The 27990-nt window shown below is 42.8% G+C and overlaps 1 protein-coding gene across 3 annotated transcripts in view; it reads left to right on the plus strand.

The window, feature by feature from the left end:
• Positions 1-27990, plus strand: part of ARVCF (ARVCF delta catenin family member) — a 1196801-nt gene that overhangs the window by 1116002 nt on the left and 52809 nt on the right. For 2 of the 3 annotated variants that reach the window (XM_077293391.1, XM_077293392.1), the window contains 2 exons: positions 404-421; positions 5726-5797. In XM_077293391.1, the coding sequence (XP_077149506.1) occupies positions 404-421; positions 5726-5797 (90 nt within the window). The remainder of the gene's footprint in view (positions 1-403; positions 422-5725; positions 5798-27990) is intronic. The other variant, XM_077293393.1, reaches the window with a different exon arrangement.

The raw sequence follows: 27990 nt of genomic DNA on the forward strand, positions 1-27990 counted from the left end.
CCTTAGTTGAACTGGCATTTAAAAAATGCATGTAGCTCTGTTTGGTCACTTACAGCTGCTATGGTCGGTGAAATCTTCCTTTCTACAGAAACTGATCCCAGGAGAAGTGAAGATCGGAAGACCTTTCCAATTGTTTCTTTTGGGACATTTTCCATGTCCTTTCTCCCGAGATCTGCTCCAGTTTTTAGGTTTTCATACTTGAAGAAAGAATTGGCCTTTCCGATACTTGTGCACATTACAACGAAAGGTAGCTTCTGTATGATTGCCTTTACTTAGGCAGCATCCGTCAAGTAACAGGTCCCTGATATAGCTACATGATCTGCATTACTGTTACTAGATCTGCTTGCTTTATTCTCTTCCTCCCTCTAATTCACCTTTCTTCTCTTGCTTTCCTGCTTATTAGAGGAGTGGTTTAATCAAGGTGAGTCTGTAGCTTCTGCCTTTCACCTCTCCTTTTTTTTCCTGCCTGTGAAGGTTTTGTAAAACACAAAAACAATCATGTACAGCACCATGGAATTAATGGTGCTATCTAAATAAATAAATAAATAATATAATTTTCTGGTTTTCACAACTCCGTTTTATTTTGGAGTAGGTGTTAAAATAGTTGACTCTATAGTATAGTAAATTTTGGTCTTCTACATTACCAAAGTATAATTTAATGGGCGGTGTCAAGTTAACTTGTTAAAGTAAGCTGGCATGGCATTCCCCCGATGCAATGGGTCTGGTCTCCTTAACCCCCAGCATTCAGCTGACCAAACATTTAATCTGCTGGAGCTTGAAGAGCACCGTTCTGCTTTGTCTTCCAGAGGGTGTGCCCGTCATGGGACCTACCTTTTTCATCTATGACATTGATATGGCCTAACAGAACACAAGAACAGGTTATGACTGAGGCAACCACTTTAAATGTAACCAATCCTTTACTTTTCAGGCTATGTGCTTAGGACATTCTACTCAATATATCAAATTAGGCTACATTTGCAACCATTTATTTTTACTTATTGTAGCAAACTAAAGTGGCCAAAAATATGCTTACTTTGTTTTCATTGTTCCATTTCGGTCTGCTAAAAAATGAATGAAAATTTGATTCCAGTTTGTCCAGTGATCTCTCCTTTGTTGGTGTGCATCACATATGAAGTTTTTTTTTCCGTTTATAATTATTTTAACAAGAGTACATTGTTGGCAGCTAAGGCCAGATTTACATTTGTGTCGGAATTGTAGGTTCTCTGATCTTTCTTGGAAGCAAAAGCGCAGCAATACTGCTTTATTTAGTTTTGGGCTTTATATAATTTCCGATAAAATAACTAGCACCCTAACCGAAAACCAACAGACCCTATTATAATGGATGGCTCAGAACCATTCCGTTCAGGAGTTCTGAATTCCAAAGGTCACTGTGAACCTGGCCTAGGATCTGTTGTATATTGGATTTGGCTTTGTAAGGGTATGTGCACACGTCCGGATTTCGTGCAGAAATTTCCTGAAGAAAACCGGAAATTTTCTGCAAGAAATCCGCATTTTTTTTTTTGCGTTTTTTTTCCGTTTTTTTCGCGTTTTTTTTTAGCATTCTGCAAGCGTAATTAGCTTGCAGAATGCTAAAGTTTTCCAAGCGATCTGTAGCATCACTTGGAAAACTGACTGACAGGTTGGTCACACTTGTCAAACATACTGTTTGACAAGTGTGACCAACTTTTTACTATAGATGCAGCTTATGCAGCATCTATAGTAAAAGATAGAATGTTTAAAAATAAAAAATAAAAAAATAAAAAAATGGTTATACTCACCCAGACATCTCATCAGCGGCGTCCGTTCCTCTTCCTATAGCTGGTGTGTGCACGCAGGACCTTCCATGACGTCGCGGTCATGTGAGCGGTCACATGACCGCTCACGACCAATCACAAGACAGTGACGTCATCGGCAGGTCCTTCACCGCACAGCAGCTATAGGAACCGAAGCGGCAGCATGCAGCGGTGAGGCGGGCAGACATCGAGGGTGAGTATAGGACTATTTTTTATTTTAATTCTTTTTTTTTTTTACCAATTATATGGTGCCCAGTGCGTGGAGGAGAGTCTCCTCTCCTCCACCCTGGGTACCAACCGCACATAATCTGCTTACTTCCCGCATGGTGTGCACAGCCCCGTGCGGGAAGTAAGCAGATCAATGGACTCCTAGGTGTGCGGAATCCTCGCAATTCCGCATTTTTAATGAACATGTTGCTTTTTTTTCCGCGATGCGATTTTTTCACGGAAAAAATCGCAACATTTGCACAAAAAATGCGGAATACACTGTAAATAATAGGAGGCATATGTTAGCATTTTTTTCGCGTTTTTATCACGTTTTTATAGCGAAAAAACGCGAAAAAAACGCTAAAAATCCTGAACGTGTGCACATGGCCTTAACATCTGCTCTGTGTTATCTCTGATGCCTTTGATTACTATAGAGTCCTTCTTTATGTCATGGTGTCATTCATTTTACCAGGGAAAGATTACCTTACTATTTATTTTGATAAAAGTAATAGGGTCTTTGAGGGAATCTCCTAAAGAAGGCTCCACCACAGATGTGAACAAAGTCTAAGGGTACCGTCTCACAGTGGCACTTTTGTCGCTACGACGGTACGATCCGTGACGTTCCAGCGATATCCATACGATATCGCTGTGTCTGACACGCAGCAGCGATCAGGGATCCTGCTGAGAATCGTACGTCGTAGCAGATCGTTTGGAACTTTCTTTCGTCGCTGGATCTCCCGCTGTCATCGCTGGATCGTTGTGTGTGACAGCGATCCAACGATGCGTTCGCTTGTAACCAGGGTAAACATCGGGTTACTAAGCGCAGGGCCGCACTTAGTAACCCGATGTTTACCGTGGTTACCAGCGTAAAAGTAAAAAAAAACAAACAGTACATACTTACATTCCGGTGTCTGTCCCCCGGCGTTCTGCTTCTCTGCACTGAGCGCCGGCCAGCCGGAAAGCGAGCACAGCGGTGACGTCACCGCTGTGCTTTCCGGCTGGCGCAGACACAGTGCAGAGAAGCAGAACGCCGGGGGACAGACACCGGAATGTGAGCATGTACTGTTTGTTTTTTTTTTTACTTTTACGCTGGTAACCACGGTAAACATCGGGTTACTAAGCGCGGCCCTGCGCTTAGTAACCCGATGTTTACCCTGGTTACCCGGGGACTTCGGCATTGTTGGTCGCTGGAGAGCTGACTGTGTGACAGCTCCCCAGCGACCACACAACCACTTACCAACGATCACGGCCAGGTCGTATCGCTGGTCGTGATCGTTGGTAAATCGTTATGTGAGACGGTACCCTAAGTCAGGAGAGCGTTGCAAAGCCTCCATATGCATTTGCTGAGCCCGCCAATATTAGCAGGTTCATCTGAAGTTGGTCTAATGTGTATGTGGGCCTTTATACTTTCACTAACTGTCTAATGTGTGTTGGGAGAGGATAGAATGTGAAATAAGGGACAACTATTTAAAAACGCTTTAAACTTTCCTTCCTACATCTTTCTGTCATGCGATTTATATTCAGGGTTACAAATACCTTTAATCAATACTAAAGTAAGTAATTGTAACAGGAAAGTGACCCTTCAGGCTCTTTTCTACAAAAGGGGTTTACACATGTTCCATAGCGGTTATCAGAATAATAGTCAGCTGTTCAGCTCATGTTCCCAAATATACATATGCACATTCAGCATGCATGTGTTCTCTATAGGGAGAGTGGAGTAAGGTGCTGCCAGATATCTTCCAAGTATAAAAGGACTGGTTGAAATTCATCATACCCATTCCTTTATAGTTTGGCTGACTTTGCTCTAATGTGTATTGCCTCATTGTATGTGCTGCATTTACCTACTAACCTGGATTTATTGACTGTTTGAAACAAACTACATCTTATTCATTCTCCTACTTCAACATGTCGCCGTCCATGTTGCTGTATTTACCAGTTAGTCATTCAAATCCCCCCAAACCTTTTACATGCTTATAGATTATGAGAATATATGTAATTCTGTACCTTTTTATTAAACAAAGTGCTGCTCTATTGCCAAGAAATCCACTTTAGAAGTGTTATATAGATAAGGCTGGAAGTGCACAGAGTGGGATGGAGCACTTCTGCCTCAGCTCCATTCTCATCCTAACATTGCCCTCCGCTAGGTGATTGACAGGTGTTAGCACGGCAGCGGTATTTTAATATTCTAGTGTAGAGCGGAGTAAGGCTACTTTCACACTTGCGTCGGTACGGGGCCGTCGCTATGCGTCGGTGCAACGTACCAGCGCACGTTGTGAAAATTTGGCACCACGTGGGCAGCGGATGCAGTTTTTCAACGCGTCTGCTGCCCGTTGCTAAGTCCCAGGGAGGAGGGGGCGGAGTTCCGGCCGCGCATGCGCGGTAGGAAATGGCGGACCCGACGTACGAAAAAATGTTCCCTTGAACGTTTTTTCGTGCCGACGGTCCGCCAAAGCACGATGCATCCAGTGCACGACGGACGCGACGTATGGCCATACGTTGTGATCCGTGGGCAATACAAGTCAGTGGGGGAAAAAAACGCATCCTGCGGGCACATTTGCAGGATCCGTTTTTTCCCCAAAACGACGCATTGCGACGGATCTAAAATGACGCAAGTGTGAAAGAAGCCTTCGCTGACCATTGAATCAGGAGCTGAAGAGGATGAAGATCTCTGTCCCGCCCAGAGCATCTGCAGCCTTATGTGCATATACTTCTAAAACAAATTGTTCAGCAATAGTGATTTTTTTGCTTACAAAGGTACAGAATTTCTTATATACTCATAGCCTAATGCAGTCAAGTTATCGGATGGGGGTTGAGTGAACTGACAGATTCCCTTTAAGTAATGGGTAATGTGGTCAGTGCTACCAGTAAGTTTTAGTTTCACAGTTATTGAAATTGGTCCTTGTATGTGCTATTTTATGTCCCTTATATAGATGTCTACATCCATCCTGGTTTTGTCCTTCGGTGCGTATTTCTCCCACCCCTTCCTCTTTAGAGAGGGCTAGACATAGTTTTGGGTTGCACTACATTCAATGTACATCTACACATTCCTAAGGCTACGTTCACATTTGCGTTGTGCGCCGCAGCGTCGGCGACTCAACGCACAACGCAAACAAAACCGCAACAAAATGCACGCTAAAACGCTGCGTTTTGCGACGCATGCGTCCTTTTTGGCCGAAAGTTGGACGCAAAAAAAATGCAACTTGTTGCGTTCTCTGCGCCCAACGCTTGCGGCCATGCGTCGCAAAACGCAGCACAACGCATATCCATGCGCCCCCATGTTAAATATAGGGACACATGACGCATGCGGCGACGCTGCGGCGCCCGACGCTGCGGCGCCGAACGCTAATGTGAACGTAGACTAAGACGTGATTTGCATTTTTTTTATATTTGTAAGTGGTCCAGTTTATTCCAAATATTAGTTGTTAAGCATTCAGATCAGGTATTTTTTATTTGTCTATTCAGTTTCACATAACTCAGTGTTCAGCTGCCTTTGATACCTTCTATTTATTTCTTGTTTGTGTCTGCACAAGGTGTCGTAAATCTCTGCTGTACTGTGGAGGATTCGGTTCAGAAATGAGTGTATGCGTAATGCTCAGCAATAAATAAAGAATTGGAAAGAAACTATTGAAATTGAGTGAATTGATTTGCAATTTGGTTTCAGAGTATGTATCCCTGTGAGGTTGCTCTGCTCAGACAAAAAATAACATACAGCTTCTGACTTGCAGGAAAAAAGAATGGGGACATGGATAAGAACTTTGACACACTCGACTTGCCAAAACGTTCTGAATCTGTAAAAGGTACAGTATGGGTTCTTGATTTTATTTTTCAACACATATCTATAGTTTGTGCAAGATCAGATAATTGTCACTGATTTTTTTTTTTAGATCATGATATACAATGAATGGGCGGTTCAAAGATATTGTTACAATAACATACTAGTAACCTTTAATAATACTCATAAATGCTGATATGCCTGCAAATAAACTTACATCCAGATCCTGTTGGGCTATAATCGCACATCCATTGTACACATCTGTGTGGTGTCTTCTTTTTTTTTTTTTTCTGACAGCACACCCATAATTTAATTGATCCATACACACATCGGCGAGTCAAGGCGTTGCACGGATGAAAAACTAAAGACATCATTTTTCCTTCAGTCTTTTATCTGTTTTAGTAATGAAATTGTGATCGTCATCAGATAAGTAAAATTTCCAACAGTTTTCCTCAAGGTTTTATAAACTAAAGCGTAAAAAACACATGCAAAATGTGGAGGCAAAACACATGACACATGTGAAAAACTGACCTTCTTAAATGATATAAAACAGACCTGGATGTGTGCATATAGCCTTCTACTCACTATCAGCAAATCATTAAGTTGTGTTCTTGGAGCGTCTGAGAACATTTTGGGAATGATCAGCAGCAGATTTTGCTCTCAGGTATATTTATCCTGATTGCATAGTTGATCAGAGAGAACATAGAAGCTCCTTCATTATTGCTGCAGTTCAGTTTTTTGTGAAGATTAAAATGTGTTTGTTGTGTGCGGCATGGCACTCTGGAGACCCTGCGCCTGACGTCTAATGGCCCATTTAGACGGGCTGATAATTGTCTAAAAAAGCTGGCAAACACCTGTTGAATGAGTGAAATGCTTGTTGGATGGGTACTGGTGTAAAAATCAGCGTTATCGTCAGCACATTATTCTGTATGAGCAGGCGATGTGCTGCCGATACTATAAGCTATGGGCAAGGAACAATCGTATTAACGATAGTTGTGTGCGCCTAGAATTGTGGTCAGTCTCACTAGTGGCCCATTAACCAACCGCTGATCAGTTTGCATGTTCCTATTGGCAGCTGTCTAAAAGCCGCAATTGTTCCTTGTAAAGCCGGCATTACTTATTATTTGGTTTTCTTTTCCATCTCGTCTGTTTTGATTGTGTTATGTTGTTTGTGTCTACTAATAACATTGCTTTCGTGCAATATTAGAAGAAATGGGTTAAAATGGGGAAATATACTCTAATTACATTCTGGCATAGAACCAATGAATAAATAGATAAGTCACTGGGCTTGTAGGAAATTCAAAGCCTCCACAACAAGGTGATTGAACTTTTGGGTGCAGACACATAACCCTTCATCTCTGACTGGAGCTGCCGCTTTCTGCTAGGCCTACATTCTACACAGCGATCTTCTCTCTTGTTTAGCGCATTCACAACATGTCCTTCTCGTAGCTCACATCTTTGATATGTAGCTCTGCTTCCTGCACTGTGCACCCAGGGCAATCGATCAATCGCCATGCAGACAGTAAGTGCAGGCTGACCTCAGAATCTTTTAGTATTGATTGTTTCTGAGGCTACCAGCTCTCCTGCAGACCATGACTTATAGGAAGTACACATAAAGACATCTGTTTATAGATTACTAGAACTCCAAAGAAATCAGAAGGCCAAGCTTTTAAGTCTGCTGTGTTTTTTTATTTAGACTTTCCCAGTTTATTAACAAATATATAGAAGTTATTCTTAAAACATACATTATGGCAGTTTTGTATTGCTGTGTCAGTCTTATTCCATAGCACTGTACAATACAATATAAATGGCTGAACTGCCTACATGCACAAATAGAATATACAAAATAACTAGCTGAACAAACACATAGAATTGATTGATACAGTGGTAGAGAGCCCTGCCTAATGAGCAAATAATCTATAGGAACAGATGGCTGGCAAAAGTGGTACTGGATTGAGGTTTAGAACAGCATACTCGTATACTTTTGTAAAGTGGTAAGTTTTTAGAGTGGCACTTGCGTCCCATTATCAGATGTGGAGGGTTTTTCCCCCACTATTATTGCTGGTGACATAAGTGTGTTTTTTTTTCTTTGCATCTTTCTTTTCTTTTTAAATCTAAATATTGGGCGCTTAGTTAGGACTTTGGGGGAAGTGTCATATCTTAACTATTTTGAGGATAGAGAGGAGGGGATGCAAGCCTGTTCAAAGGTATTCCACAAAAGAGTGTTGTAGTTTGGCTAAGATATAATGGGGACTTGCGCAACCAAAATGTTTCTACTAGGTGTGCGGAAGGAATAGTATTAACATTATAAATAGATGGCCTAAAAGACCAGAGTCAAATATTGTCCCCAAGAAGTAGGATTATAAGACTCTAAGATGAAGCCTTCCTGATGAAAAGTAAGTTGGAAGTCGATCACCGGGTGCAGGCCAGGATTTTTTCCTATACTAGTGTTTCTCTCCCAGTATGTAGCACCACAGTAGAAGCACAGTCACATAGGGGTATTGTAATTTATGGTTTCGCTCTCATTAGCACATTGTTTATATAATTAGGTCACACATAGCAAGAAATAGCTCGACACTGTTTCACGTGTTACTTTACCTAATATAGTTATACTATCATAGAGTGTTACAGGTTACTTTATGCACTGTATTACATAAGCACTTACCAATCTATTCCTGGGTATAGGTTTGATCATCACTCTATAGGCCTCAGTGCTTGTTACTGGTATACCTGTGGCATTAAGTGACTGAGGCTACTTTCACATTAGCGTTTCCCTGATGTGCGGCAGGCTGCGAACTTCCTCCGTGAAGCCCCGCCCCCGGCCGCACCTCCGCTGCTAGCCCCACCTACTTCTGCATGCGGCCCGCATGCCACCTCCGTACCTATCTTTAACATTAGGTACGCAGGTCGTGCAGCTGTATGCCGTTTTGAGCGGAGGTGCGGCCCGGGGCGAGGCTTCACGGAGGAAGTCCGCAGCCTGCCGCACATCAGGGAAACGCTAGTGTGAAAGTAGCCTGACATGTTGACTTCCTCTCTATTTGGGTTTTAAGTGGTTTTGTGGGAACTTACAAATATATATTTTTGGTGTCACAAAGTCTGGTATTTTAAACTTTTGTAGGTGTTCTCATAATTATTAATGCATTTTGGACTTGCACTGATGGGATTGATTAATATCTAGAGGTGAGATGCTGTGCAATGATTTACTGAAATTCTTAGTTCGTGTTTGGACGGTGGAAATATAAACTTCACTACACACTAATGACAAAAAAAATAATAATTCAGAAATGTATATTTGTGTTCATTTATTTAGTCATTCAGTAAAAAGACTGTAGCCTTGACATTGACTTTGCTTTTGATTAAGAAACTTTCCATACTTTGTGTTTAACAATATGAGTAAGTGCATCTCCTTTTCAGTGCTGAGGAATGGTAAGATATGTGTGAACCTTTTAGATTGTTGGGTTGCCAGCCATTTTCTCTGAATAGTGCAATTAATTATAAACAGAATATGCTAAACCGCTGTTCAGCAAGACTATACGTTCTTGCACTAACAATGTTGCAGGGTTTTTGGAAGCTCAATATGTTTTTTAGATTTGGGTACATGTGGTCTTTGCAGATAATTCATAGCACTATTGAGAAAAGAATATGTGCGCGAGTAGCAAAGCAAATATTTAAGATGCAAATTTGGAATATCCTATGTCAAAATCCTACATCTGCTCATCAATTCCAAAGGCATTAGCATTGTGATATTAATTGTATTATCTAATCTCATCAGTGTTCCTGTAGTGACATATGAAAATCGAGAAGGCTGCATCCTTTAAGGGATGTTCGCAGACTGCAAATATTCAGCAGATTTTTCCACTTGCTTGCTGGAAAACCAGTGTGTATTACAGTATCACCATTGTTTTTGAGATTTCTGAAGAGAAAATCTGCTGCTTAAATTTACCTGGACTGTACATTTAAAATCTGGAGCATATCCATTTTATTCTGTCATTTTTACCTTTTGTAATGCAAGTGTGTCGCTCAGGCCATATGTGGTTGGGGCCCTTGTGGACCAGTCATTTATTGTACGTTTTGGAGTTATATTATAATGTAAATGTCCATCTATATTAATCCTGGTCCTCCAGTGGTCACGTCTGAAGTCCCTTGCTGTGGGACCAGAGCCCTGTGAACCTCCTACATGCGGTATGATCTATACCTCTTCTGATTAGTAGGCAGATTATTAACCAGAAGAGGTGCCAGGATATCACATGTAGTAGGAGGTTCACAAGGCTCTGGTTTAGCAACCAAGGACTACAGACATAGCTACTGGACCCAGGGTTCTGTGAATCTTTTTGCGCAACTTTAAATATATGACCGCAAAAAAAATTATCTTGTTATAAAGTGCTCTGCTGAGAATGTTAGGCAAAGCTATAATGTATGATGAGCAGTAGGGTGTGTGGTGTTGTGTCCTTACAATGCATGGTGACTTGGGCATTGTTATCACATCACTGGTAGAGTAACCGCTTAGTCTTACTGCAGTTCTCCACCATTCTGATGAGATCCAGGAGCTTCTATGCTTCACTTCTCATTCCCAGTATGAAAATACATAAGAGACTCTAGTGAACACTAAAACTCAAATGGGCTTTGAATAATCCGTTGTCAACTAGAAAGCAGATGGATGTTTTGTGTGTGTGTGTGTGTGTGTGTGTGTGTATACACCATTTATAAAGATATGTATATTGAATACAAATATATATATATATATATATATATATATATATATATATATATATATATATATATATATATATATATATATACACACTGGGGCTTGGTCCTCTATTGCAGCTGGACTTCATTTCTACATCCTCAGCCTGGCATCTGCTAGGCTGCTCTGTTGCTTCCTAGGCTTCGACACATCATGCCATTGGGATTCAATGCGTGTCATGATGTTGCAGGGCCTAGGAGGTGCTCAGGAGAGGTGCTTAGGATGACAGCTGCACAAGCGACGTTACGCTGCAACAGAGGACTGGACCAGAGTCTGAAACTGGATTCTACAAATCTTTTCTGGCATCTCTAATATGGTATATATTTTACTGTAAATGTATAGAACATTAGAATATTTCAAGTCACTAGAAGACCTTGACCTCTAATACTCATATCCGTTTACAGTAAGATGCCTATTTTATACTGCATATAATGTACCCCTCAGCTGCTGCAGAACTTCTTTATAAAGACTAAGAAGGTGCCTCCTGTTAAATATTGATTGAACTGCTCTCAACTTTTGGAGGGGTTTGTTGCAGCTGAGGTATATTATAATGTTCTGCAGAATCCTGGGCACAGTATTCTGCTGAAAAATGTAATTTTAAAAAGATGAAGTTATTTAACATAGCAGAAGAGACACTGACCTGTGAAAGGCAACTGAAGATTTTAAGATCAATGGGAAACTTGTGTTTTTATTAATATACGGTATACATTCATATAGCCCATAAACTACCAATACCCCATTAAAGCTGGAAACATGCCATGTACATAGGCATGATAATATAACTATCCTCTCCACTGTTAGTTTCTAAAAAGCGATCTCAAGAGCAGCTTATTTGAGTTCAGCATATTAAGAATGTGTCCCTTCTATCAACGAGATTGCAGGAAATATTTGGTCTCTGGAGCCAAAATTATTTTGTAGGAATCCAAAGATTTATTATTTGTTAATCTGTGTAATTTACTATTTCTATCATTTTCTTAAAGCAGCCCTGTCCGTAGAACAAAGCTTAAAGTGAGGATTTGCGTCCAGTTCTTCCTGTTCCCAAATATATTTATGGGACAGGAGAAGCCATGGATTAAGACGTTTGAGTTATGGAAAGGTCTCTTAGTGTTATTGCGCATTCCTTGCTGAATGGTTTTAACCACAAGAATTTCCTTCTAAAAATAATCTTTAAATCACAGAGAGGCGGCTGCAGGGACAGAGCTCGGCCAAAAATCAACTGTTTCAATTCATTCTCTTATGCTAGGAATCTGCAGGATGGGCTTTCAAGGATATTGAAGTCTCTCCATGCCTCAGGCCCAGCCCTCCATTCATACTTGCCCAGAGTTCCTTAATGTTTAATGACTTTTTATGATGCAAAAGAAACAAGCAATTTTTCTAAACACTGAATTCCTTATAAAGGTCCTCAATTAGTGCGGATTCATCAAGTGAACAGCTGGAAGTTTGTTTGCTTTTTTTCCTTTTGACAAACCTTGAAAATGTAGCATTTCTGTTCTCCAATTCTCTCAAATATTAATGAATTAATACAAATATTACTTTACTATGTTAAGTAAGCTTGTTGCAATTCTAATTAACAGGGGTCTGGCTGCTGGACCCCTCCGATCTGAAAAAAAAAAATTATATATATATATATATATATATATATATATATATATATATATATATATATATATATATATATATATATATATATATATAATAAAGATGGGGCTGAAATGTTAAGTCTGACTAAAAGTGGAGGTTAAGGATGTGCATGCTACGTCGTTTCATTCATTTTTAATGGAACTGTCAAAAGATCACATAATACAGCTCTCAACTTTTTTCAGCAAATAGAAAAAAATTGATAGAAATGTATTTCTTGAAAAAATAGCGTGTTGCTGCTCTGACTACCAATTTCACCTCATTGGGGTATGTGCACATGCTTTACATGCAAGTGTAGCTGCAGAGTTTTAAGAGGAAGATGCTGCAGGACATGTCGGCAGCTTTGAACACTTGTCATTTTTTTTGTACTGCTGTTTTCCAGTCGTTAGATATATTATCTTTTTGTTTTACTCCTCATTTAAACATGAAGAAACTGTAATGGAAAAATGCTCAAAAAGACACCCGGGCATCTTACTGATGGTTTTCCTTTTTTTTTTTTTAGCCTTCCCATTGACTTGTAAAGTATAGCCAAGACCCCAGATAATTTCTGACGCTGGGGGGCGCTATAACCTTATTTCTCAGTGCCGTTAAAAAGTGGCACTGAAGAATAAGTACCCTTAAGTGCCGCCGTTGAAAGGCGTATTGGCAGTCGTTATGGGGTTAAAGAAAAGGGGGGGGGGGTTTGTTGTTGTTTTTTTTTTTTTTAAGTGACTGAGCCAATTTTGACCTTAATGACCAAGCCAAATTTTACAATTCTGACCAGTGTCACTTTGAGGTAATAACTCTAAAACGCTTCAACGGATCCCACTGATTCTGAGGTTTTTTTCGTGACCTATTGTATTTTACGATAGTGATAACATTTCTTCAATATGACTTCCATTTATTTATGAAAAAATGGAAATTTGTCCAAAATTTTGAAAAATGTTGCAATTTTCAAGCTTTTAATTTTTGTGCCCTTAAATCAGAGAGTTGTGTGGCACCCCAGGAGTTCGGGTACCACAGTAGTGCTGCCTTCCTCTCGGGAAGGGTAGTGCTATGCCTGGAAACAAGAGGGATCTCTTTGGCAGGTAACCTCACACACAACACCTTCTGAATTCAGGCCAGGAGGGGGAGCTCTAAACCCGGTTTCAGGGCAGCTTCCCTGAATAAAGATCCTGGTCTGGAGGAGGAGTCAGTTTTAGTCTGGAGCAGACAGTTTGAAAGTGAACACAGATCGGAAAGGAGCACACAGGAGAGAATAGGGCTCAAGGAGGCTGCGAGTGGGCCTCCGAGGAGCCAGAGCGCAGAGACCGGGTACCCGGAGCCCAAGGCTGTGGGGAGCTGCGAGCCCCATAGCTGAACCGGAGGGCACAGAACTACACGTATATTGCCCAAATTTAGCCTGTGGTACAGCAGCATTCTGGAGCCTGGAGTCACCATGCAGAGACCCCAGAAGGAATGGCTCAAGCTGCCTACCATACAGGTACATGTCCCAGGACAGGGAAGAACCAGGACCTTGTTAGGACACTTCAGGCAGCAAGGGACTTATAGCGAGCGCAAAGTGGAAGGCTCCGGACCTGACTTTTCAAGGGGATTTCACTTGTTTCCAGGCTGCCTGAACACCTAATGTACCTGTTGCCAGTACCCTGGGGTGAGGCCTGTTACATCTTCAGTAAACCAGGTAAAGACTGCAACGCTGTGTCCGTTACTCATTGACTGGCATACACCATCATGGCCATACACCGTGGGAGCCCTGGGGTCCCCGCTTCACCTGGGAAGCGTCACCATCATTGCTGCAACAACATCCCGCAGAGGACCTCTTTAAAGCAGCGTCGGTCCCCCTTTTGACCGAACTCAACAGGTGGCGTCACAACAGACTTTATCACAATTCCCTTTAAAGACCGTTTCCCTTTTACAGTGAGTCCCAGGGCTACGGACCAGGTCGCAGCCACCGTGACATCCCCTTTAATAGCGATCGTACCCGGTGCCGAGTACCATGCTGCCCTGGTGGGTGACTCATATGTCACACAAAATAATTAATAAATAACACTTCACACTTGTCTACTTTACATCAGTACAATTTTGTTAATAAAAATTTTTTTTGTTAGGAAGTTATAAGGGTTGAAAGTTGACCAGCAACAAAACCATTTTTTTAGGGTCCACATCATATTTGAAGTGGCTTTGGAGGACTTATGACACAAAATACCCAAAAGTGACACCTTTCTAAAAACTGCACCCCTCAACGTGCTCACATGCAATATGTTTATTAACCCTTCAGTTGCTTCACGAGAACTGAAGCAATGTGGAAGGAAAATTGAACATATAACGTTTTTCACAAAAAAATTACTTTCGACCCAAACTTTTTTTTATTTTCACAAGGGTATCAGGAGGAAATGGACTAAAAAAATTGTTTTGCAATTTCTCCTGAGAACCCCGATGCCCCATTTGTGGGGGAAATATGCTGTTTGGGTGTACAGAAGGTAAGGAGCACCATTTGACTTTTTGAATGCAAAATTGGCTGGAATCTAGAGTGGAAGCCATGTCCCATTTGGAGATACCCTGATGTGCCTAAACATTGAAAAAAAAACCACAAGTGACCCCATTTTGGAAACCAAACCCCTCAATGATAAAAAATGATTGATTTTTTTTTTTTTAAATAAGTACCGGTAGTTGTTTTTAACACTTCTCTCTAGATCTGTTTCTGGACATCTTCCCTACCAAATTGCCAAGTGCTCACTACTACAGTTTGCATTGGGTGCTCCGGTATGCACCAAATATCATGAGTGCTCGAGTGACATGCTCGAGTCCCTGCACCACTGTTTCGCAGCTGTTAGACACCCCCTAAAAAACATGTGAGGTATCCGCAACACTCCATGCATACCCGAGCACCCGATGCAAACTCGAGTAGTGAGCACTTGCGCTCAACACTAGCCGACATATCGTCTTTTATTACTATTTAAAAAAAAAATGCCAATTCTAACTCCAGCCCTAACACAACCCTGACCCCTACCCAATCCCCGACAGCAAAGAATAGAAAAAAAAGATTTAAAAAAAAAAAAAAAAAATCATCTAACTAACGGGTGACAAAAGGGGCATTTCATTTACTTTTTTTTTTCTTTTGATCACTGTCAGTCTGACTTTCATTTGTTCATTTTCTTAGATCTTTTATTTATTATTACTTTTGTCAGATTCAAGTTATTTCTGTGACCATTGTGGGTTTTTCTGTCATTAAACGAGGGGTACCAACAATTTTGACGTGTGTGTATGTGTGTGTATATATATGTATGTATATGTATGTGTATATATACATACACACACACACACACACACACACACACACACACACACACACACACACACACACACACACACACACACACACACACACACATATATACACACACTAGATGGTGGCCCGATTCTAACGCATCGGGTATTCTAGAATATGTATGTATGTGTATAGCAGCCACATAGTATATAGCACGGGCCACGTAGTATATGGGAGCCATGTAGTATATAGCAGACAAAAACTACGTGGCCTGTGCTATATACTATATGGCTGCTATATACATACATACATATTGTAGAATACCCGATGCGTTAATACAGGCCACGCAATATATAACAGTGGCCACGCAATATATAACAGTGGCCACGCAGTATATAACAGTGGCCACGCAGTATATAACAGTGGCCACGCAGTATATAACAGTGGCCACGCAGTATATAACAGTGGCCACGCAGTATATAACAGTGGCCACGCAGTATATAACAGTGGCCACGCAGTATATAACAGTGGCCACGCAGTATATAACAGTGGCCACGCAGTATATAACAGTGGCCACGCAGTATATAACAGTGGCCACGCAGTATATAACAGTGGCCACGCAGTATATAACAGTGGCCACGCAGTATATAACAGTGGCCACGCAGTATATAACAGTGGCCACGCAGTATATAACAGTGGCCACGCAGTATATAACAGTGGCCACGCAGTATATAACAGTGGCCACGCAGTATATAACAGTGGCCACGCAGTATATAACAGTGGCCACGCAGTATATAACAGTGGCCACGCAGTATATAACAGTGGCCACGCAGTATATAACAGTGGCCACGCAGTATATAACAGTGGCCACGCAGTATATAACAGTGGCCACGCAGTATATAACAGTGGCCACGCAGTATATAACAGTGGCCACGCAGTATATAACAGTGGCCACGCAGTATATAACAGTGGCCACGCAGTATATAACAGTGGCCACGCAGTATATAACAGTGGCCACGCAGTATATAACAGTGGCCACGCAGTATATAACAGTGGCCACGCAGTATATAACAGTGGCCACGCAGTATATAACAGTGGCCACGCAGTATATAACAGTGGCCACGCAGTATATAACAGTGGCCACGCAGTATATAACAGTGGCCACGCAGTATATAACAGTGGCCACGCAGTATATAACAGTGGCCACGCAGTATATAACAGTGGCCACGCAGTATATAACAGTGGCCACGCAGTATATAACAGTGGCCACGCAGTATATAACAGTGGCCACGCAGTATATAACAGTGGCCACGCAGTATATAACAGTGGCCACGCAGTATATAACAGTGGCCACGCAGTATATAACAGTGGCCACGCAGTATATAACAGTGGCCACGCAGTATATAACAGTGGCCACGCAGTATATAACAGTGGCCACGCAGTATATAACAGTGGCCACGCAGTATATAACAGTGGCCACGCAGTATATAACAGTGGCCACGCAGTATATAACAGTGGCCACGCAGTATATAACAGTGGCCACGCAGTATATAACAGTGGCCACGCAGTATATAACAGTGGCCACGCAGTATATAACAGTGGCCACGCAGTATATAACAGTGGCCACGCAGTATATAACTGTGGCCACGCAGTATATAACTGTGGCCACGCAGTATATAACAGTGGCCACGCAGTATATAACAGTGGCCACGCAGTATATAACAGTGGCCACGCAGTATAGAACACTGCCCACGCGGGGTATAACACTGGCCAAGTAGTATATAGCAGTGTGGGCACATATCCGTGTTAAAAAAGTTAATTAAAACAAAAAATAGTTATATACTCACCCCCTGGGATCCAGCGAAGCTGTCCCTATGCGCGCGGCTGCCGCCATCTTCCGTTCCCAGGATGCATTGTGAAATTACCCAGATGACTTGGAGGAAACCAATATGCCTAAATAGAGCTGTAAGGGTCGCAATAAGGGACAAAAAGAAAGCACTTAGAGAATTAAAGGAAGTAGGTAGTGATGAGGCATTAAATAAATACAGAAAATTAAATAAATTCTGTAAAAGGCAAATCAAGGCAGCAAAGATTGAGACAGAGAGACTCATTGCCAGAGAGAGTAAAAATAATCCCAAAATATTCTTTAACTACATAAATAGTAAGAAATTAAAAAATGATAGTGTTGGCCCCCTTAAAAATAGTCTGGGTGAAATGGTGGATGAGGATGAGGAAAAAGCCAATATGCTAAATGACTTTTTTTCATCAGTATTTACAAAAGAAAATCCCATGGCAGACAAAATGACTAGTGATAAAAATTCCCCATTAAATGTCACCTGCTTAACCCAGCAGGAAGTACAGCGGCGTCTAAAAATCACTAAAATTGACAAATCTCGGATTGAGATTCACCCTCGAGTACTGCAGGAATTAAGTACAGTCATTGATAGACCATTATTTTTAATCTTTAAAGACTCCATAATAACAGGGTCTGTACCACAGGACTGGCGTATAGCAAATGTGGTGCCAATATTCAAAAAGGGGACAAAAACTGAACTCGGTAATTATAGGCCAGTAAGCTTAACCTCTACTGTGGGTAAAATCCTGGAGGGCATTCTAAGGGATGCTATACTGGAGTATCTGAAGAGGAATAACCTCATGACCCAGTATCAGCACGGGTTTACTAGGGACCGTTCATGTCAGACTAATTTGATCAGCTTCTATGAAGAGGTAAGTTCCGGACTGGACCAAGGGAGCCCAGTGGATGTAGTGTATATGGACTTTTCAAAAGCTTTTGATACGGTGCCACACAAAAGGTTGATACATAAAATGAGAATAATGGGGATAGGGCAAAATATGTAAGTGGATTGAGAGCTGGCTCAGGGATAAGAAACAAAGGGTGGTTATTAATGGAGCACACTCGGACTGGGTCGCGGTTAGCAGTGGGGTACCACAGGGGTCAGTATTGGGCCCTCTTCTTTTTAACATATTTATTAATGACCTTGTAGGGGGCATTCAGAGTAGAATTTCAATATTTGCAGATGACCCTAAACTCAGCAGGGTAATCAATACAGGGGAGGACAATTTTATATTACAGGATGATTTATGTAAACTAGAAGCTTGGGCTGATAAATGGCAAATGAGCTTTAATGGGGATAAATGTAAGGTCATGCACTTGGGTAGAAGTAATAAGATGTATAACTATGTGCTTAATTCTAAAACTCTGGGCAAAACCGTCAATGAAAAAGACCTGGGTGTATGGGTGGATGACAAACTCATATTCAGTGGCCAGTGTCGGGCAGCTGCTACAAAGGCAAATAATGGGATGCATTAAAAGAGGCATAGATGCTCATGAGGAGAACATCATTTTACCTCTATACAAGTCACTAGTTCGACCACACTTAGAATACTGTGCACAGTTCTGGTCTCCGGTGTATAAGAAAGACATAGCTGAACTGGAGCGGGTGCAGAGAAGAGCGACCAAGGTTATTAGAGGACTGGGGGGTCTGCAATACCAAGATAGGTTATTATACTTGGGGCTATTTAGTTTGGAAAAACAAAGGCTAAGGGGTGATCTTATGTTAATGTATAAATATATGAGGGGACAGTACAAAGACCTTTCTGATGATCTTTTTAATCATAGACCAGGGACAAGGGGGCATCCTCTACGTCTGGAGTAAAGAAGGTTTAAGCATAATAACAGACGCGGTTTCTTTACTGTAAGAGCAGTGAGACTATGGAACTCTCTGCCGTATGATGTTGTAATGAGTGATTCATTACTTAAATTTAAGAGGGGACTGGATACCTTTCTGGAAAAGTATAATGTTACAGGGTATATACACTAGATTTCTTGATAGGGCGTTGATCCAGGGAACTAGTCTGACTGCCGTATGTGGAGTCGGGAAGGAATTTTTTTTCCCCAATGTGGAGCTTACTCTTTGCCACATGGTTTTTTTTTTTTGCCTTCCTCTGGATCAACATGTTAGGGCATGTTAGGTTAGGCTATGGGTTGAACTAGATGGACTTAAAGTCTTCCTTCAACCTTAATAACTATGTAAATATGTAACGTGTGAACGCGGTCTAATACAGGAGGAGATGACATACAGATATATACTATATACCTGTGTGTCATCTCCTCCTGTATATAGTATATACCTGTGTGTCATCTCCTCCTGTATATACTGGGGAGATGACACAAAGGTATATACTATATACAGGAGTTGACATACAGGTATATACTATATACAGGGGAGATGACACACTGGTATATACTATATACAGAGGAGATGACACAGGTATATACTATATACAGGAGGAGATGACACAGGTATATACTATATACAGGGGAGATGACACATGTATATACTATATACAGGAGGAGATGACGTACAGGTACATACTATATACAGGGGAGATGACATACAGGTATATACTATATACAGGGGAGATGACCTACAGGTATATACTATATATAGGAGGGGATGACATACAGGTATATAGTATATACAGAAGAGATTACGTACAGGGATATACTATATACAGGAAGAGATGACACATAGGTATATACAATATACAGGAGGAGATGACATACAGCAGGTATATACTATTTACAGGGGAGATGACATACAGGTATATACTATATACAGGAGATGACATACAGGTGTATACTATATATAATGGAGATGACAAATATGTACAGGTCCTTCTCAAAAAATTAGCATGTAGTGTTAAATTTCATTATTTACCATAATGTAATGATTACAATTAAACTTTCATATATTATAGATTCATTAGCCACCAACTGAAATTTTGTCAGGTCTTTTATTGTTTTAATACTGATGATTTTGGCCTACAACTCCTGATAACCCCAAAAACCTGTCTCAATAAATTAGCATATCAAGAAAAGGTTCTCTAAACGACCTATTACCCTAATCTTCTGAATCAACTAATTAACTCTAAACACATGCAAAAGATACCTGAAGGCCCCGTCTCACATAGCGATTTACCAACGATCACGACCAGCGATATGACCTGGCCGTGATCGTTGGTAAGTCGCTGTGTGGTCGCTGGGGAGCTGTCACACAGACAGCTCTCTCCAGCGACCAACGATCAGGGGAAGGACTTCGGCATCGTTGAAACTGTCTTCAACGATGCCGAAGTCCCCCTGCAGCACCCGGGTAACCAGGGTAAACATCGGGTTACTAAGCGCAGGGCCGCGCTTAGTAACCCGATGTTTACCCTGGTTACCAAAACAAACAAACAGTACATACTCGCCTTTCGGTGTCCAGGTCCCTTGCCGTCTGCTTCCTGCTCTGACTGAGCCGCCGTACACTGAGAGCAGAGCGCAGCGGTGACGTCACTGCTGTGCTCTCACTTCTCACTGTACGGCCGGGAGTCAGTGAGAGCAGGAAGCGGACGGCAAGGGACCTGACGGACATCAGAAGGCGAGTATGTATTGTTTTTTTTTTTTTTACATTTACGCTGGTAACCAGGGTAAACATCGGGTTACTAAGCGCGGCCCTGCGCTTAGTAACCCGATGTTTACCCTGGTTACCAGTAAAGACATCGCTGGATCGGTGTCACACACACCGATTCAGCGATGTCAGCGGGGCCTCAACGACCAAAAAAAGGTCCAGGCCATTCCGACACGACCAGCGATCTCGCAGCAGGGGCCTGATCGCTGGTACGTGTCACACATAGCGAGATCGCTATGGAGGTCGCTGTTGCGTCACAAAACTTGTGACTCAGCAGCGATCTCGCTAGCGATCTCGCTATGTGAGACGGGGCCTTGAGGCTTTTAAAAACTCCCTGCCTGGTTCATTACTCAAAACCCCCATCATGGGTAAGACTAGCGACCTGACAGATGTCAAGAAGGCCATCATTGACACCCTCAAGCAAGAGGGTAAGACCCAGAAAGAAATTTCTCAACAAATAGGCTGTTCCCAGAGTGCTGTATCAAGGCACCTCAATGGTAAGTCTGTTGGAAGGCAAAAATGTGGCAGAAAACGCTGTACAACGAGAAGAGGTGACCGGACCCTGAGGAAGATTGTGGAGAAGGACCGATTCCAGACCTTGGGGAACCTGAGGAAGCAGTGGACTGAGTCTGGTGTGCAAACATCCAGAGCCACCGTGCACAGGCGTGTGCAGGAAATGGGCTACAGGTGCCGCATTCCCCAGGTAAAGCCACTTTTGAACCATAAACAGCGGCAGAAGCGCCTGACCTGGGCTACAGAGAAGCAGCACTGGACTGTTGCTAAGTGGTCCCAAGTACTTTTTTCTGATGAAAGCAAATTTTGCATGTCATTCGGAAATCAAGGTGCCAGAGTCTGGAGGACGACTCGGGAGAAGGAAATGCCAAAATGCCTGAAGTCCAGTGTCAAGTACCCACAGTCAGTGATGGTGTGGGGTGCCATGTCAGCTGCTGGTGTTGGTCCACTGTGTTTCATCAAGGGCAGGGTCAATGCAGCTAGCTATCAGGAGATTTTGGAGCACTTCATGCTTCCATCGGCTGAAATGCTTTATGGAGATGAAGATTTCATTTTTCAGCACGACCTGGCACCTGCTCACAGTGCCAAAACCACTGGTAAATGGTTTACTGACCATGGTATTACTGTGCTCAATTGGCCTGCCAGTTCTCCTGACCTGAACCCCATAGAGAATCTGTGGGATATTGTGAAGAGAAAGTTGAGAGACGCAAGACCCAACACTCTGGATGAGCTTAAGGCCGCTATTGAAGCATCCTGGGCCTCCATAACATCTCAGCAGTGTCACAGGCTGATTGCCTCCATGCCACGCCACATTGAAGCAGTCATTTCTGCCAAAGGATTCCCGACCAAGTATTGAGTGCATAACTGAACATTATTATTTGATGGTTTTTTGTTTGTTATTAAAAAACACTTTTATTTGATTGGACGGGTGAAATATGCTAATTTATTGAGACAGGTTTTTTGGGTTATCAGGAGTTGTAGGCCAAAATCATCAGTATTAAAACAATAAAAGACCTGACAAATTTCAGTTGGTGGCTAATGAATCTATAATATATGAAAGTTTAATTGTAATCAGTACATTATGGTAAATAATGAAATTTAACACTATATGCTAATTTTTTGAGAAGGACCTGTATATACTGAGGGGAAAATGAGGTGTGAGATGAAAACAAGGGGTGTGAAGTGAAAATGAAAAGGTGTGAGTGCAAATTGAGAGGAGTGAGGGAAAATAGTGGAGTGATCTGAAAATGACAGATGTGAGGTCAAAATGACAAGAGTTAGGGGGGAATGAGAGGAGTGAGGGGGAAAATGAGAGGTGTAAGGGAGAAAATGAGAGATGTGAGGGGGAAAATGAGACACGTGATGGGAAAATAAGAGAAGTGAGGTGCTATAACTAACCACAGATATTTACTATGCCCAGGCAACGCTGGGCTCTTCAGCTAGTTTATATATGTGTGTGTATGTGTATAGATAGATAGATAGATAGATATCGATAGATATATCTATCTATCTATCTATCTATCTATCTATCTATCTATCCACTCACCGGCCACTTTATTAGGTACACCATGCTAGTAACGGGTTGGACCCCCTTTTGCCTTCAGAACTGCCTCAATTCTTCGTGGCATAGATTCAACAAGGTGCTGGAAGCATTCCTCAGAGATTTTGGTCCATATTGACATGATGGCATCACACAGTTGCCGCAGATTTGTCGGCTGCACATCCCAAAGATGCTCCATACAAGGCAGGATGGATCCATGCTTTCATGTTGTTTACGCCAAATTCTGACCCTACCATCCGAATGTCGCAGCAGAAATCGAGACTCATCAGACCAAGCAACGTTTTTCCAATCTTCTACTGTCCAATTTCGATGAGCTTGTACAAATTGTAGCCTCAGTTTCCTGTTCTTAGCTGAAAGGAGTGGTACCCGGTGTGGTCTTCTGCTGCTGTAGCCCATCTGCCTCAAAGTTCGACGCACTGTGCGTTCAGAGATGCTCTTAGGCCTACCTTGGTTGTAACGGGTGGCGATTTGAGTCACTGTTGCCTTTCTATCAGCTCGAACCAGTCTGCCCATTCTCCTCTGGCATCAACAAGGCATTTCCGCCCACAGAACTGCTGCTCACTGGATTTTTTTTCTTTTTCGGACCATTCTCTGTAAACCCTAGAGATGGTTGTGCGTGAAAATCCCAGTAGATCAGCAGTTTCTGAAATACTCAGACCAGCCCTTCTGGCACCAACAACCATGCCACGTTCAAAGGCACTCAAATCACCTTTCTTCCCCATACTGATGCTCGGTTTGAACTGCAGGAGATTGTCTTGACCATGTCTACATGCCTAAATGCACTGAGTTGCCGCCATGTGATTGGCTGATTAGAAATTAAGTGTTAACAAGAAGTTGGACAGGTGTACCTAATAAAGTGGCCGGTGAGTGTGTGTATATATATATATATAGATAGATAGATAGACATATATATATATAGATATATATCATTGTCTAAGGGTTTTTCCGTCTGTCTGTCTGTCTCTGTCCTGGAAATCCCGCGTCTGATTGGTCGAGGCCGCCAGGCCTCGACCAATCAGCGACGGGCACAGCATGGCGACGATTATGTCATAATGGAAAACCCGCGTCTCTGACTGATGATGTCATAAATGTTGCCTCGACCAATCAGCGACGGGCACAGTCTGCCGCGAATTCTGGAATCATCATTGTCCATATACTACGGGGACATGCATATTCTAGAATACCCGATGCGTTAGAATCGGGCCACAATCTAGTATATATATAATTGTGTAAGGGTTTTTCCGTCTGTCTGTCTGTCCTGGAAATCCCGCGTCGCTGATTGGTCGAGGCCTGGCGGCCTCGACCAATCAGAGACGGGCACAGCATGGCGACGATGTCAAAGGTTGCCTCGACCAATCAGCGACGGGCACAGTATCGACGTAGATGTCATAATGGTTGCCATGGCGACGATGTCAAAAAGGTTGCCTCGACCAATCAGCGATGGGCACAGTCTGCCGCGAATTCTGGAATCATCATTGTCCATATACTACGGGGACATGCATATTCTAGAATACCCGATGCATTAGAATCGGGCCACAGTCTAGTATATATATAATTGTCTAAGGGTTTTTCTGTCTGTCCTGGAAATCTCGCGTCTCTGATTGGTCGAGGCCGTCCCCGTAGTATATGGACAATGATGATTCCAGAATTCGCGGCAGACTGTGCCCGTCGCTGATTGGTCGAGGCAACCTTTATGACATCGTCGCCATGGCAACCATTATGACATCTACGTCGATACTGTGCCCATCGCTGATTGGTCGAGGCAACCTTTATGACATCATCGTCGCCATGGCAACCATTATGACATCTACGTCGATACTGTGCCCGTCGCTGATTGGTCGAGGCGAATTCGCGGCACACTGTGCCCGTCGCTGATTGGTCGCGGCCTCGACCAATCAGAGACACGGGATTTCCAGGACAGACAGACAGACAGATATAGATATATTGTCTCTGTAGATTAATTAAATGCCAAGCTCCACTAGATGACATTTACCAACCATTAATAATAGGATGGCTATCGTTGAGGTCTTTAACTGAAAGCTTTTAATTTATAGATGATAGTGTATCTAGCATCATGGAATATTTATTGAGTAAAAGGTCTCATCCCTTAGCTCCTTTAGTGCATCTCTCTCTACATCTCTAGAAAAACTCCCACAAAGATTTTATTTTTTTAATAAAACTGTGTGTTAGTATGCTTGCATATGGCCTACTTTTCTGGGATCCAGCGCTCTTCTCCTCCTCTGTGACGTCAACACTCTGCAAACTATCCGGGTCTCTTTTACATTGTACGTCTATGAACCTTGTTCTGACGCTCCATAGGCTTACATTGTAATACACTCACACACATACACAGATAGATATATAGATATTGATATATATATATATATATATATATATATATATATATATATATATATATATATATATATATATATATATATATATATATATATAAGAGAGAGAGATCTCTATATCTATATCTATATATTTCGCTATATATATATATATATATATATATATATATATATATATCTATATCTATCTATCTATCTATCTATATCTATATCTATCTAATTAATTAATTTATTTATTTTTTAAATCTTCATTCCAGGACTTCCTTAAAGGGGTTGCCTGGTCCAATTCGATAAGTCTGCAGTCACTCTGTGTGACACTCAAACTTATGAATCCCCCCAGTGCACGCACTGTCCACTGTGGGGATTCACAGGTTTCTGAGCCAGGATCATGCGTTATACTTGTATGGAGAAAGGCCACGCCCTCTAGTCGGTCACACCCTCTAGTCGGCCACGCCCACTGGACGGCTCCATCACTAGTCAGGGCATGGCATCACTCGATATAAGTGTATGGAAGCGAAGCCATGCCCACTGGCCAGGAGTATCTGTATCTATAACTCATACATACCCTCCAGTCCCCAGCTCAGAAACTGGCGAATCCCCACAACGCACAGTGCATGCGCTGGCAAAATTCATAATTCTGCATGACCCCCACTTTAAAGAAGAGATGCCAGAAAAAATATTTTAATCTTAAAGAGGTTGTCCACTAAATTTTCATTGATTACCTATATTTAGTATAGGAATATCAAACATTGACCATCCCTTCCAAACAGAACAGGTGTGAACAGGTGCATACTAAGAGTAGCCATCTCCATATATAACTAACAGATAAAGTTGCACTCTGTAATGCTATACCATGCAACCATGAAATATCTGAAATTGGAATTGGGTTACTGCTCTGGTAAATAAGAAAAGACTATGTCATGCTCGCGCCCAGACTGGTTGGCGCGGGCGTGTGGAGGTGTGTGGCCCCACTGTGCCACAGACCAAACCTCCCTGGAAGGGGCGTAACTAAGTAGCTTCCTAGGTGTTCGCTGGAGCCTCTGATGGTGAGGTCAGACTTGTGCAATAGGAAGCTACCAGGTACCACTCCAGGGTGGAGTCTGGTTGTGGCTGCTGATCCCACTGGGGAACGGAACATAGACAAGCAAGCGGGCACGGCTGGCACATAGGCAGGCAGACGGGTACAACAGGAACACTGTCAGGCAGGCGGGCACGGCTGGCTCTCTGGTAGGCAGGCGGGCACGGCTGGCTCTCTGGAAAGGCAGGCGGGCACGGCTGGCTCACTGGCAGGACTGGTGGACAAGACTGGTACACTGGAAGAACCGGTAGGGACCGGTCTGCAGGCAGGTATATAGAACGGGTAAGAACCTGTTCAGACACGAGGACCTAGGAATAAGTAGATAAAGACCGCAAGAGCGGATGCAGAGCGAAAGCACAGGAGCTAGAGCCAAGAACAGAAATGCAGGAGGCGGAGCCAAGAGCAGGAGGCGGAGCCAAGTGCGAAACCGCAGGAGGCGGAGCCAAGAGCTGGAGGCGGAGCCAAGTGCAGACAGGCAGGAGGCGGAGCCAAGAGCTGGCGGCGGAGCCAAGTGCAGGAGAAGTAGAACCGCAAGGAGCGGAGCCAGGTAGAACCGCAAGGAGCGGAGCCAGGTAGAACCGCAAGGAGCGGAGCCAGGTAGAACCGCAAGGAGCGGAGCCAGGTAGAACCGCAAGGAGCGGAGCCAGGTAGAACCGCAAGGAGCGGAGCCAGGTAGAACCGCAAGGAGCGGAGAGGAGCTGCGGGAGGGGTCTCTGCAGCAAAGCTGAGCAGAGCCACAAGGAAAGTGGAGAGAAGCTGCAGCAAGGGATAACTGCAACAGCAGAAGATAAGCTGAGTAGAAAGGAGCAGAAACGCAGAAGGGAGGAGCAGAGGTAAAGTCACAAAGGTTCAGAGCAGGCAGAGCTGCAAGAGTGCGGAGTGTAAGCAGACTGAGAATACAAGGAAAGACAACAGGGAAGGAAGCCAAAGACTAGAAGACCGAGGTAAGACTAAGTACAGACAAGGCAATGGAACAAGACACACGGACAAAGACACTGGGACCAGGATATACTGCCTCCTGGTGGGCGGACAACAAGACCAAGGAAATAACACAGAGAATCCTCCAGAGAGGGAGTAACTCAGAGCAAGGCCAGGCAAACTCAGAAGCAAGACACTAACTGAGCTAACACATTGCACAGGCCCAGAACACTGGGTGGAGCTGAACTAAATACTGGAGGTCTCCTGGCAATTGGTCAGGAACAGATTGGACAGATGCACCTGATTCCTATAAGAACCAGAGAGTTCAGGCGCCGCCCCTCTATACACAGAACTATGAAGCATGCAGAGAGCAGAGACACAGAACATGGAGCTGGCAAGAAACAGAAACCACATCATGGCCTGGAGCAGTGGGTAAGATAGTGTGAGAAATGCGAGGCCATGCCGTGATGCCAGCAGAGTTGTTACAGACTAAGATATTTAGCGCATTAATTGACCAATTCATATATGCTCCGCTGCCACAACAAGGTGATTCTCTTTACTGGGACCCTATCCTAATGTGAATCCTCCCTTGGGCTGATAGCCTACATTTATATGGGTAGGTAGGATCCTGCTGTGATTAAAACTGCCATATTGGTTATGTGTCAGCGGATGCCATCCGTAAGTACCTCCC

This window comes from Ranitomeya variabilis, chromosome 1, assembly GCF_051348905.1.
Source record: "Ranitomeya variabilis isolate aRanVar5 chromosome 1, aRanVar5.hap1, whole genome shotgun sequence".
Classification (NCBI taxonomy): Eukaryota; Metazoa; Chordata; class Amphibia; order Anura; family Dendrobatidae; genus Ranitomeya; species Ranitomeya variabilis.